General features: G+C 39.4%; 1 protein-coding gene across 1 annotated transcript in view; it reads right to left on the minus strand.

Moving 5' to 3' along the window:
* The window catches only part of EXT1 (exostosin glycosyltransferase 1), a 341,760-nt gene extending 329,412 nt beyond the window's left edge, over positions 1–12,348 (minus strand). The window contains exon 1 of the mRNA XM_003760340.4: positions 10,533–12,348. Within this exon, the coding sequence (XP_003760388.1) occupies positions 10,533–11,494 (962 nt within the window). The 5' untranslated portion in view covers positions 11,495–12,348. The remainder of the gene's footprint in view (positions 1–10,532) is intronic.
* Positions 12,349–14,313: the final 1,965 nt, after the last annotated feature.

Raw genomic sequence — 14,313 nt, forward strand, 5'->3', positions numbered from 1 at the left:
GAAATGAGCAGAACCATATCATTACACATGGCAACAACAAAATTATACGATCATCAATTCTGACAGACATGGCTCTCTTCAACAATGAGATGATTCAAACCAGTTACAATTGTTCAGTAATAAAAAGAGTCAGCTACACCCAGAGAGAGGATTTTGGGAACTGAGTGTGGACCAAATACAGCATTTCCACCCTTTTTGTTGTTTGCTTGCATTTTTCCCCCCCTTAGGTATTTTTCTTGTGCAGCAAGATAACTATATAAATATGTTTACATATATTGTATTTAACATATACTTTAACATATTTAACTTGTATTGGACTACCTGCCATCTAGGGGAGGGAGTGGGGGGAAAGAGGGGAAAAGTTGGAACAGAAATGAGTGCGAGGGTCAATGTTGAAAAATTACCCATGCATATGTTTAGTAAATAAAAAGCTAAAAAAATTTTTTTTAAATGTCATTAATAAAAGGATGGTGCTTTGGCCATCTTTTAGACAAAGACAAACATGATCATCAGAGAGCAATTAAATCTAACTGGTCAACTGACTGGAAGTGGGTTACATTAAAAATGAAAGCCTGAGTATACTAAAAATGAAAAGCCTGGGTATCTCTATACCAGACCACCCATAGTTTTAGAGAGGAAATTCTGAATACTTAAGATATTTGTTATTAATAATCATTTCTTACATTCCCCCATTTGATTCTTGAAAGGCATGGCCTTCAGGACAATGTTTTTAAAAGCATTAAATAAAATATGTAGAATTACAAAAGAAAACAATTATGATAAAATACAGCTATCCAAATTTGTTTAAAATCACAAATAAGTTTAGTGATCCCAGATTATAAACCCTTGCTTTAGAGAGGTATGATCCCCAACAGAACAAAATATCAGATACCTGCCTTAGGAATGCTCCTAGAAAAGATGAATCTAGATGTGTATATAGGTCACAGACACACCTATTATACAAATGTGCTTGAAATTTAAAATAAAATTGAGGGAGATGGGAAGAAAGATCATTTCACTTGTCCACAAAAATTTCCAACTGGATGTGGATGGAAGGGGTAGCCACATCTAAGAGCTATAATCCTGCTAGATAAGACTTTTATTAGACATGGTTATGTTTCCAGGGAAAGTCTGACCTGTAGTGTTGCCTAATAATTATGAGCCATGTTACCATGGGGCTTGACTGTATCTGTTATGATTCAGGCGATGTCTGAATTTGGTATCAAGGAGAGTATTAAAGAAAATATCTTATAATATGCTTGTACATGCTTGAATCCATGCCCCTTGGGAGAAAGAATGAAAATATAGGTTACAATTGTATGAACAGTCTTTGGCCTTGAAAATAACATCTTAAAATTCCACCTTAACTTTCACCTTGGCTATTATTACAATGTTATCGCCTACAATAAGAGAATATCACCTGAACTTAATATGCAGGAAAAGTATACAGGACCACGTCCTACTACCATAGATAATGCCATCCTAAAGAAAAAGCCATCAATTGTTAATAGCCATGTAAATTGTTCAAAGTAGAAAGTTATTCACAATCATCTCATCATGATTTGATAAGTGTCCATGCCTGATGCGATCACTTACTTAACTACTCAAATTACCAAGGAATAAATAGACTTTTATCTTCCATATTCCAAGAAGGTTTCTCTCAGAAAATCATTTTAGATGATTGTAGCAACACATCTGTTACTATTCAGTGGTGTGGTATTTTTTTTTTCTAAGAGGCATAAATAAAACCAAACACTATTGCCCAACTTCATTCACTGAAAAATGGCCATTTTTAAATAACTGAAGACTGCTGTAAAAATACAAAGCAATAATAATTTATACATGGGAGAACAATTTTCAGAACTGAGAATCTAGTTTATTTATGCAATAATTCCCTAGGTGATACTTTCAGGCAGCAGGATATAATGGAAAGAACACCAGAATTGATTTACCTGTGTGACTTTGGATAAGCAACTTAACCTCCTTTGGTATAGTTTCCAGATCTGCAAATTAAGGAGGTTGGTTGTATATCATATCAGAAACAAAGCATTTTCATTACAACAACCTAGCATAGGGTAATAACTAAGGTAGTAAAACATAAGGTAAGGAAGAACTGAACCCAAATGTCTATCTCTGTTACCTCTGGTAAGTCCCTTAAGGTCCCTGGACCTCACTTTCCTCTTGTGGTGGCACAGATGATAGAACCTTGGGCTTGGAATCAGGAAGACTCATATTCCTGAATAGAAATCTGGCCTAACACATTTCCTGTGTGATTCTGAGCAAGTCTGTTTGCCTCATGAGCCACTCTAGTATCTTTGCCATGAAAGCTCCAAATGGAATTATAAAGTTGTTACTGAAACAACTCAACAATAACAACAACAACAACAAAAATATAAGATGAAGTAGATAGATGATATTCCCTTCAAATTCAAAAATCTGTGTTGAATAATTCTAATTTATTAAGTAGCCACTACATGCTAAGTACGGAGAAGTCAATGGGGAAAAAAAATGAAACAGTCTTGACTTGGAAGGTGGAGACAGTATATATTACATTGAGGAGGGAGAGTGATGAACTTATAAATATAAAATGATATACAAATGATAAATAAAGTAATTTGGGGCAGGAAAGAAACTAGCCACTAGGGAAATCATGACTGGCTTCTTGTAGGAGGTAGCAGGCACTTGAGCTAAGCTAATGGAACAGAAAGGCTGACTTCTGGCATCTGATCTGTGCCTTAAATGGTCACATCCTCTATCATCCTTCCCTACAACCTCAAATCTTTCTCTAGCTACTCTAGGTCCTTAAGATTAGCACAACAGCTTCACTTGTAAAGGAAAACTAGTTAATAATAATAGCAAATAGTAATAGCTAACATATATAAGGACTTTAAGGGTAACAAAATATGATATAAATATCTCATTTTATCTTCACAACCTAGAATATAGGTGCTATCATTACTGCCTTTTTAGAGATAAGGGAAGAGAGACAGGCAGAGCTTAGGTGACTTGTTTAAAGTCACATAGCTTTTGTCTAAGGATAGATTTCAACACAGGTCTTCCTGATCCCAAGCCCACAATTCTATCCACTGAGTCAATGCCCCACATCTACCTTACATAGGGGCTATAAGCACCAAAGAGCTCAGAGGCTTTGAAACCAGAACTTAAAGAGACATTAGAGATCATTTAGTGTAGTCTCTTATCCCCATCTTACTGAGGGGAAAAGTAAGGCCAAGGGATCAAGGTACTTGTCCAAGGTCCTGAAGGCAGTAAGCATCAGAGGTAAAATTTGAACCCAAGAAGTCTTCTGTCTCCAGTCAGCATCTTTTTACCATCCTATGCTACTTACTCTTCTCATTATATGAAAGCATTTTTTTAAACTGTTAAGCACTATACAAATGTATTTCTATTATTATAAACTTCTGGAATCTAATTTGACACTTTATCTAAATGGGTTTATTTGTTAGTGTTTTATTTTTAACAGAAATCTGAGTTCCATTATGTATTTAAGTCTTTTTCACCATTTTAACTTAGAAGATACCAAAAGATCTAATTGCTTTATTGATGTTGCAAAGTATTAAGGCACTCAAAGATTATGTTAGTATAAAAGCATGTGTTATTAAAAAGAAAACTTTTAATGTGCTTCTCTCACGTAAATAAAATAATATTGCCCACATTGTCAGTATGTGAATCAAAGAAATTCTGGCTGCTCATTCTTCATAAGTTCCTCAAATTACACTTAGATACTTAGAGATGCAGTTATCACCCAAGGTGCCAATTTAATGCAGGCCTTATTTAATGCAGTGTGAATTTTAATGTGACCTATATGAGAAATGATACTTTCAAGAAATATTTATTTTCTCCCTCTCAATAAAGAGATAGCACTTTTGTATTAGATTAGATTCCTTCTCATTACATTTTCAGATTTAACAGATTCAAATAATTTGGGGAAATGGTTTCACTTAGCTCTATATCCATAAAACATCATCTAGAAATAATCAAGTACCATAAGATCACCAGAATCAATATTTAGGAACTAAAAGGCCAACTAACTGTGATGTGTTATCACTAGAAGTTATTTGGGAAGAAAAAATTGCATGCTTCCTCCTCTTTGTTTCAACATGCTATAAATATATGCTACCACTAAAATAAGGGTTTCTGATTTCCCAGACAAAATGTATTTACTGTAAAAAAAAAAAAAAAAAAAAAAAAAGTATCCCAGGTATTAGGGCTACAAACAGGGGAAAAAAAACAAAAAACAAATTAGTCCCTGACCTCAAGCCATTTATATTCTATTGCAGGGGGAAAAAAAACACAACCACCCATGCATAAACAAAATAAATGCATTTTCATTTGGGGAAGGCATTTATAGTAAGGAGATGTCAAGAAAGGCTATATGTAGAAGACTGTACTTGAACTGAGTTTTGAGAGAAATTATGAGATCTAAGAGATGTCAATGAAGGAGTAAATAACATCACAAGCAAGGAGAAAACAAGATTTGGAAGAAGGAACAGCAGGTGGGTACTTCCTCTTCTGAAGAAGATCAAAAACTCCTGTAACATCTTAGAGGCCACTCTTCATCATTTTTATGTGGCTAAAAATTCCAATTCTCTCTACTCAACCTTCTAGCAGTGAGCTTTATCATGAGCAACGCTGGCCCTGGCCAGCTCCCATCACAATCCTGTATTCAATGCCTATTCAACTTGATAAGACTCACAAAGAAAAGGTGCTAGTAGAGCTGGGCTAGCCCAGAGTCAGTAGAAGACAATCTTAATAAAAAGTATCCTATCCTGAGTTTCCTCCAATCTAGCTGGGAGATAAAGAGTGGAGAAGAAATTATGTCTGTCAATAAATAAGCAATTGTTAATACACTTCTATGGCAGATATTATGCTCTGTCTTTTGAAGTCAACTAATTCCAAAGGAGTCCAAATAAGTTCTATGTTGCCTTGAATAGTGAAGTTTTGGTTGAAAATCAATTGAAAACATTTAGATATAACAGATGTAGAAAGTGAGCAAAATCCTCCAAATTTACAACTTGGAACTGATTTTTCAGTTAGTAGAAAACCCTTATCACTGGAGAAGGTGAGAATAGTGCTTTGTTTATCCTTCTCTTTCCAACTACCTGTTCTAAAGCCAGGGGCCTTAGACAACCTGACTCCCCCAAACTTGGAAAATATATCCCCCTGGGATATATCCAAAAGTACCTATGTATGAGAACAGGCTTATTCCCCTGGAGATGACAAAATTCTTTGCCATTGCTCCTATCTAAGATATTTCTCCTCAAAAAGAAGTGCATACTTCTGCGTGAACACACTGCTTTGGGAAGACTACAAAACCCATGTAAAAGGATAATCTATCTCCTAAAATTCTATTTAGGTTTCTGATAAAAGATACTGATTTACAAGAGTGACACTCCACAACACTGTCCATTGACTCTTTATATGAATGCATTTTTCTTTCTTTTTTTTTTTTTAACTTCTTTTTTTAAATCAATTTCAGTCACTAGTTCTTCTGGTAGTGTAATAATATCATTGAAACCTAATTGAGTCAATGTCAAATTAAAATGCTAAAAACAACTACAGTAAAACCTCTGCTACTCAGAATCCCCAGGGAATAAAAGGACAGTTTCATTTTCCAAAAAATTAAGATTTTATTTCTCATAAGCTCTTATTTTAACCATTTTAGACTAAAATCTTTCTACACTATATTATGCATTTCTTTGCCTTCTTGAACAATAGTCAAAATCAGTCCATGAATAATTATTTATCAAGTGCTACTATATGTCAGGGACTGTACTAAGAGCTACAGAGGGAAAATATAGTCTCTGATATCAAGTAGCTCAAAACAGAAGGCTAAAAACAATTTGGCCTTTTGTTTATCATAAAAGATCATCAATATTCATAATTCAATAGATATCCTAAAGTAGTAAAAAAAAATTTACTCATTAGGATTTGACTCATTAGAGACTGGGGTTAAGAATACTTTCTACACTTACAAGGTTATGACACTATGAATAAACTACTTCACCAAACCTGTTTCCTCATCTGAAAAATTGGAATAGTATCTATAGTAACTATTTCAAAGGTTATTATAAAGATAAATTAAGATAACATATAAAAGATATTCAGACTTACTACAGATCATGTCCCTTTGCATATATTTTACAATTCAACCCTTCTTTATTCCTCACATGACAATCCATCCCTGTGTCCATGTCTTTGCCCAGACTAATTTCTGTGCTTGGAATGAACTGAGTTCTAGTCATCACATCTAAATCTTCCTTCAATACTCAGTTCAAGTTCACTTCAACATGAAATCACATCTATGTCTCCAAACTCCTAGTACCATCTCTTGTCACCACCCCTCCAAATAATCTTGTCTTCATTTTAATATATTGTATATACACTTACTTACGTGTGTGCTTGCTGCTTTTTGACAAAACGTAAGCCCCCTGAGGATGGACTGCTTCATTTTTATCTTTGAATACCCAGCACCTGGCATAGTGCCTGACTCATACTGGGGGCTTGATAAATGCTTTTTGATTAATAATAGGGATAATAGCACTCCTAGACCAATAAGACAATCAAGGTACTAAAGATATGGAACTGAAACCTATCAAGCCCTCTTTTCCAAATATCACAATTGCTGGGTTCCCCTGGGACAACCCTTAATGGATCATCTAGAAATACAGTCACAAACCATTCTCTCCTTGACTCTAGCATGTGAGCTCTGGCCAGTACAGCTGGTAAGTGGGCTTCATAGGGTACCTGTCAGAGCAAAGCTGCTACACCTCTGAAAGACACTGTGCGCATTGATCTAATTTCCTGTAGAGTTAAATCAAGTGGCATGTCAAGCTCTTCAGCTAAAAATAGCTAATAGAAGCACCACTGTTGATTTTTTTTTTCTTTTACTGTGGATGGATTTTAAAACAAAAGCTATTCAGACTTCATTAAAGTTGAAAAAATGCACTGGCACTTTTAAAAAGTTAAATAATCATTACTGAATGAAAAACTTCCTAGAAAATGATTTGATGGGTTGGTGTGACAGATCCCTAGATGGGCCAGTGAACTCACAGCTAGCTAGACTAAAATGATCCAGTGACAATCAGTCCTGTGAGTATTATGGCTATATCAAGTTCATGCAAAGACAATTCTGGTAAGATGCATAAACTTGAAGGATGCAATACTGAAATAACTTCTCTGAATCCTCATTACATTGTAGCGATTAGGATGTTTATAATTTATTTTAGCCTTTATCAACTTTATCTGCTGAGGCATATAACTAATGAAAATTAATTAGATATATGTCCTAAGATGGATGTTTTAATATAACTCTGCATGTTTGAGTTGAAAAAGTGCCTTTATACAATAGAAAGAGTTTTCCTTCATTTTCTTTACTTTCAAGAGGATAGCATTCAAAAGAAACAGATTTGGCATTTAGTATCTTTAATCTTCATCTTCACAGAATTCCTTCAGTCATTAAAAGTTCATTCTTTTACCTCAATGGATACATTTTCCATAATTTCTTGCTTCAATAATGCCATTTTTAAGTCTTCAACCTAATCATCGTATATTGAAGCTATCAGCTTTAAAAAGGAGTCGATACAAGGCTGGAAGGTGAATATGTGAAGTTAAGGCCTACTTTTGTATATGCCTATTAAAAGGAAAAGGGTATAATGAAAATTGATCTGAAGATCCATGGGCTTTTATAGCCATTACCAAATGAATCCCCAGTGCCTTATTATGAGGGAGGTATTATACCACCCTTTCCACAACCCAGTAAAAATCTGGCTTGGTTGATGTGACTGACTAGAGGTCACACATTCATAGGCGCTAAAGAAAAACTTTTAGACCACTGATTCTACCAGCTCATAACACCTTCTTTCTCAGCATCCCAAGAGAAACGAATTTTACTTAGACAGTCCTGCATGAATGGACCATTTCACATTTGTAAAATTCATTTCTTGAAGACAGACATTTTTTCCTACATCAATAAATAAAGAATACAATAGCTTTATTTGTTCAAAAAGCCAATAAACAATAATACTGTCATGGGCCAAACAGGCACATTTTTTGACATCTTCCTTACTCATTAAACATTTAGAAGTCATCAGACATAAACAGCATCACTGCCAGGAAAACACCATTTTTTCCAAAGGCACACACTTTAGAAGATCCACTGGGAGAGAATGAAGTAAAGCTTCTACCTTACTATCCCACAAAGGGTTAGATGGCATTCAAAAGAAGTATCAAGAGATTGCAGTTGTTTCCAATGAGAGGTATCCCTGGGTCAGAATTCAGTAGGAATCTGCATTGCTACTTAAGGAACCAGATCCCCCAGGTCCTGACCCCTTGTGGTCTTTTAAAAAGGTATCATAACACTTCGCACAAGAATTCTGGTGTCCGTACTGATTTCTCAGACTGTTTCCAAGAAAAAGCTAATGCTAGTAAAAGGAAATGAGAAAAACTAGAGTTTGGGAGGAACACACCTCTTTCCTTCCTAACCATTCCTCTAGTGCTGAAATGCTTGACAGTGCCTCTTACATTATAGCCGAGAGGGAAGCAATTTAGTCTTTTTCTTTAAGAGCAAAAGATGTGATTGTACCATTCATTGAGTGATATATATTTCTTAACATTTATCACCTAGCATACTATGGAATTCAGATTTCCTAAGGTGAAATTCCTAGTATACCTAATTTAAAAGAATAAAAAGCTCATGCTCTTCTACAGAATTCAATAAGATCGCCTTAGAAGACACTGAAAGGTTAGAATTCATCTCCGATTACTCCACCAAGAGCCAAACAAAGAAATTCCTAAAAGGCTAGGAGCTTTTTCTTTTACAAAAAGCCACAGGAATAGGTTAATTTAAATGTGGCATAAACAAAGCAACCATTACTAGAGATAGTTTAAATTTATAGTTTCTTGCACAAGAAAAGCAAACAAACTTATTAAAATTGTTTAAGCATAACTGAACTGTTTTTCAATGAGAAGTAATAACTATCACTTTATTATCATGAGTCCCCCAATCTTGGACAGAAAAGGTAAATGTAGGTATTCTATCCTTCCCCCCCCCCATTTCAGTGAAAATTATAAGTACACTTGGTTTGTCTCACTTAATTTCCACAACCAGTGATCCTCAAAAAAAATCGAGGAAATCCTAGAGAGAAATCAGGTTGAGACATCTTATAGAACACTGATATTCTGTAGTTTTCAGCTCTCTTTCTTTCTCCCTCCTCCCTTCCTACTCCTCTCCCCTATTGGCTTCTTTGAGGGGTTGGGGTTTCCCCAACACTGCATTCCATAAATTCAGTTTCAAACTCTGCCAACCTCTGGCAGGTCCTCGTTCATTTTCAGCTTAGATTCCCAAGCTCTTGGTAGAACAAGGCTGCTCTGGTTTCTTAACTGGTACGCTGTGGAAATGCATTGTAATCAGATCTTGCTAACTCTTTAGCTATAGTGACCAACCAGCAGCTAATGTGACTTGTTTAAAAGTGAACCACTGATCAGTGCAGAGGAGAGAGCCTTCGGCAAACTTTATTTTGTAAAATAAGATAAAGTGTATGTTACTAACTTAGGGGGACAATAACAAAGTAACTAGCCACGTTACTTAGGTAACTGGTAAAACTTGTATCAACACAGTAGGAATAGTCTTTATCTTCATCTTCATCATCATCAGTATCATGATCCTGCTTGTAGTCATGCAACTACAAAGTATATAATGGTATAGATACAAATAGAAGACAATAGAGACAGAGAAGTAAAAATTATCAATGGTGCTTTCACTGTCTTGAGGATTATGCTTGCAAGAGAAAAGACAGGAACACATGGAAACAGTGATCCCTATTAGGACAGTCCTCAAAATTTCAATATAAGAAAGGAAAAGAAAGGTATGGGTGTATTTCATGACTAAATTAAGCATCCCCTTCTACCTCCAAAAAACCAAGCAAGGCTCTTGCACAATCCATAGAAAGCCTGGAGATTGAGAAACTTCAGAACTGTGACATAAAGATCAACAGAACCAATAGAAGCAGTTAACAGAAAGAAATCGTCACAATAAGGACATATAATAAATTAATCTTGGGCTATCAAGGCTCCCAACAAGCATCTTCTCTGCTCCTAGCTGTAGTTAAAAGGGAGAAGCTGTGACCACAGAATCTCCAGGGCTTCTTGCTATCAGATTCAGCATCTACACACACACACAGAACAGCTGAAGAAAGAGCAAATAGTTTCCAAATAAGAAGCCTCCATCCCCCTCCTCCACAAAGGAGAGAGGGATGCAAGGTAACCAACCAACTCCCTAAAGAGATGAAAAGAACCCCTTCTACTGGGCTATGCAACTTACTATAGATAACAAGCAAAAACAAGAAAACACACCCCCTCCTTTTAGAAAGGAAACTAATATGTGAAGGGGGAGGGAGGGAATTTAGTTTTTTCCTGGTCCTCACCCCCCTACTCCATCCCTATCTCCTGCACACCTGTATGAAGAAAGAAAGTCACAGGCTGCTGACTAGAAAGGACTAGCATGGGGCACTTACTTTTCGTATTCTGTGTTGTCTTTGTCACAACGAGAGTCCTTGTGCTTTTGCCAGTCTTTGCCATGCTTGCAGGTGGTTAAGAGGACCACATCCTCCCCGTTATGGACGTGATATAAGGCATTCCTGGTGTCTGACCCAATCCCTGTCAGGTACCTCTTCCCCTTGAATACCAACATGTACTTCCTGAGAGGAGGGATAGTGTTAAACCTCAAAAATCCCTTCTCCCCTCCTGTCCTGGGATGATCCTTAGAAAAGAGGGGAATAGAAACATCAAAATTAGGTCTGAAGTTTTCAGTACTGATGCTGGCTTTGGCCAGCATGGCCTGGCCAATGTCAAACCCCACATCTTCAGTGTAGTCAGGCCAGGTGCCAGAATATAAATTAAAAATTAAATGATTTCTACCATTGTTCCACAAGTGGAGACTCTGCACTTTTGATTTCAAATTGTGCACATACTGAGGTGACAATTGGTCTCTGTCTAAAGTATCCAAGCTCAGGACAAACAGGCATGCCTGGCTGGGATCAGAAGTGTAAAACCTGGAGCCCTCGATGGCTGCTAAAATATTTTGGTAACTTTCTGCGATTTTCTCCCCTTTCTGCTGCGGGTAGACGTAGACTTTGAAGCCGTTTTTCTTGCAAAGGGTGAAATCGAAGCAGGACTCCATGCGACACCTCTTGCCTTTGTAGATGCTGGAATTACCGTCTCGCTTCTGCTTAGGGGAAATGGGCACACTGTCATCTTCGTTTTCCAATTGATCCCAAGGAATGAAAGGGCGCAGAGCGTCCGGGAACTGGGGCCAAAAATGATCCGGACTAGTGTGGTGCAAGCCATTCCTACTACCGTGCTCCTCTCTCCTGCTTTGGTTTCTGGATGCCCTAAACTGCAAGCCTCCAAAATAAAACAAAAGGACGAGACAAGTACCAGCTGAGAGCAGGATGAAATAGCGTTTTTTGGCCTGCATGTGTCCTGCCTGGGTCAAGATAATTGTAAATAAACACAAGAATCACCCAAGTTTCCCAATCAACACTTTCAGCTCCAGTCCGCCATCTTCCCGCCTGTAAAGACTTCAAACTCTCTTCTACCACCTTCTCTTTATTCCTTTCCCAAAGCCGTGGACTGATCCAGCGCATGTGGGCGATTTCTTTAACTTTCTCCCCTTCTGTCTTTCATCTTTGGGTTGCACAATAGACGGGAGAGAGTGTAGCCGAATAAATCGCACCCGGTGTGGGCAGCCAAGGACTGTAATTTTCTTGCATGCAACAAGACGGAGGAAAGAAGGGAGAAGAAGAAGGAAAAAAAAAAAAAAAAAAGGGAGGGGGGGTAGAAGAAGGGGAAAAAAAAAAAAAAAGCTCCCAATACCCGATCAATGGCACGACTAAGTGATCCCCTCGCCTCCAGAATTCCTCTCGGTAGTGTGGAAAAGCAGCACCGGTGCAGCAACTTCAACTCATCCACACGCTCATGCAAAGCACTCGGGCTTCCAACAAGTCAGCAGATCCCGCCGGCTCCTCCGGAGAATCACATCTTGCAGCTGGCGCGCCGTAACCTGACAAATCCCTGCATTTCTCTGGATTCCCGTCTGCAGCGGCTCCAAGGCTCGGGGGCTGTTTACTCCTCCGATCTCGGTGAATGGCCCCCGGGACGGAGCGGCGGCGGCGGCGGCGGCGGCACGAGCAGCGGCGGCGGCGGCGGCCCCTCCGCCCCCTGCTCAGACGCCGCGGCGAGCCCCGGCGAGCTTCCCTGGCCGCCCCCCTCCCCCGCCCAGCCCCGTTCGAACGTTGCCGATCGCGGAGTTCGATCGCCGAATGTTACCCGGTTCTGAATGTTACACTTACACATTCCATTCCCGACACGACAGCGCTGACCTCATCTATCCACGCAGCCGGCTCTGCCATTGGCCGAGCGTCACGTCCGGGGGGGGCGGTGCTTCCGCTGCACCCATTCATAACCCCCAGCCGGCGGGGACCTCGCCGCAGTCAGAGACGAGGCGGGGAAGGAGTGGCGGCGGGGAGAGCCGGAGGCGGCGCGCGGTGCCTCTCGGGGGGCGCGGGGCGCGGGGGGGTGGGCGAGACGCCAGCTCGGCGCTGGCCCATCGCGCGGCGGGTCTCGGTGCGGGCATCCGCGCGGCGCGCAGGCGTTCGCCGCTGCCCGGCGCGGCCCGCCGGCCGCCCCACGCGCCTCTTCCCTTCCTGCGGAGCAAGAGAACCAGCGCCCCCAAGAGGAGCGCGGGGGGACATGGGGGAGTACGGGAGGCGGGAAGGGAGAAAAGCGTTGGAGAACACGGGAGGGCATCGGCTCCCTCCCCGCTCCTGGCCCCGGCCCTTGCGGTCGCCCTTAGCAACCTGTCGCACCCGCCTGCCCAGCACCTCCTGCCTCCAGGACAAGGAAGGGCTGTTTTTTTTTGTTTTTTTTTTTTGGGGGGGGGGTAATTATTATTTTAATTTCTAAAAGAAAGACTGTTGTTGAACAAGTGATGAGGACCCCAATCTCTACAGCAGAAGCGGTGGAGGAAATGAAATAAAAAGCGGCCCAGAAAAGTGCCTCCCCACCTCCTCTTTATTTCCAGCAATCCGCAAACACCTCAAACGAGCCCACTTTTTCCTCTTCTCGAGGTCCCAAATCATTATCTTTGCCCACTCCCCCTCCGACTCATCTTTCTTCAGTGTCAGTCCGCAATGAAAAGGGGAAATCGAATCCCCTCCTTTCCTCACTCAAAGTTAAAAAAAAACATTCATTCCTGTGCGCTACTTATTAAGAGTTCTATATATCATTATTTACCTCTACCAATAAAATGCAGGCTCCTTGGGAACAGAGATGGCACTTTTTTTATTTTATTTTATTTTTTTCTGTATGCCCCTTTTCCTGTGAAAAGAGCTCCAGGTCTGGAATCAGGAAGACCAGAACTCAGTTCTGACTCAGACACTATCTGTGTGACCCTGAACAAGTCGCTTAACCTCTGCCTCCGTTTCCTCACTTGTAAAATGGAGTAATAATAGCATCTACCTCCTCCCCAAATTAGTGTGAGGATCAAAAATATAGTAATGGTAAAGCACTTAGCACAGTGTCTCTCGCATGCTATCAGTACTACATTATTCCTCTTAGCTTGTAGCATTTGGTAAGTGCTTAATAAGTAAATATATGGCCATATGCATACAAAACTATATTAGCCTGACTGCATTTAGCAGCACAGGGAGTTGAACTGGAAGAAGTATTAGTGATCTTTTTTTATTTCAAGTCCTTTTTTTTCAAATTGGAAATTGAGAAATAAAAGAATGGGGAAACCTGTATTAAGTGTGTACTATGTGTATCAAGTATTATGCTAAGAACTGAAGATGCTAAAAAGCCAGTGGGGCTGTCGGTACTCTGTGAAAGCTTACTTTCTAATAGGGTCACACATAAAATTGAAGAGGATCTAAAAGGGGAAGGGGAAAGTGAGATAGAGAAGGAGAGGGGACCAAAAGGCTAAGTGCTTTGCCCAAAATCACAGGGGTAGCAAATAGAAAAAAGGGATTTGAAATCAGTTTTTTGATTCCATATCCAGGGCTCTTATCACTACACCCTCTCTAGTAAAGCTTTTTCTATAAAGTACAATAGATTCTAATACTGTGAATGGATGAACAGGCAATGAGGATTATCCTTCATAATTTTGATCCTTAATAAAATTGATCTTACTGTCCTGTACTCTACTAAGTTTTTCAATTCCTTTAAATGGGAAGGGTTTGGAGAGTGAGCTGATAACTTTCTGGGACTTTGGGAAGAGGAAAGAAAGCAACATATAAA

This window comes from Sarcophilus harrisii, chromosome 1, assembly GCF_902635505.1.
Source record: "Sarcophilus harrisii chromosome 1, mSarHar1.11, whole genome shotgun sequence".
In the NCBI taxonomy this organism is placed as follows: domain Eukaryota; kingdom Metazoa; phylum Chordata; class Mammalia; order Dasyuromorphia; family Dasyuridae; genus Sarcophilus; species Sarcophilus harrisii.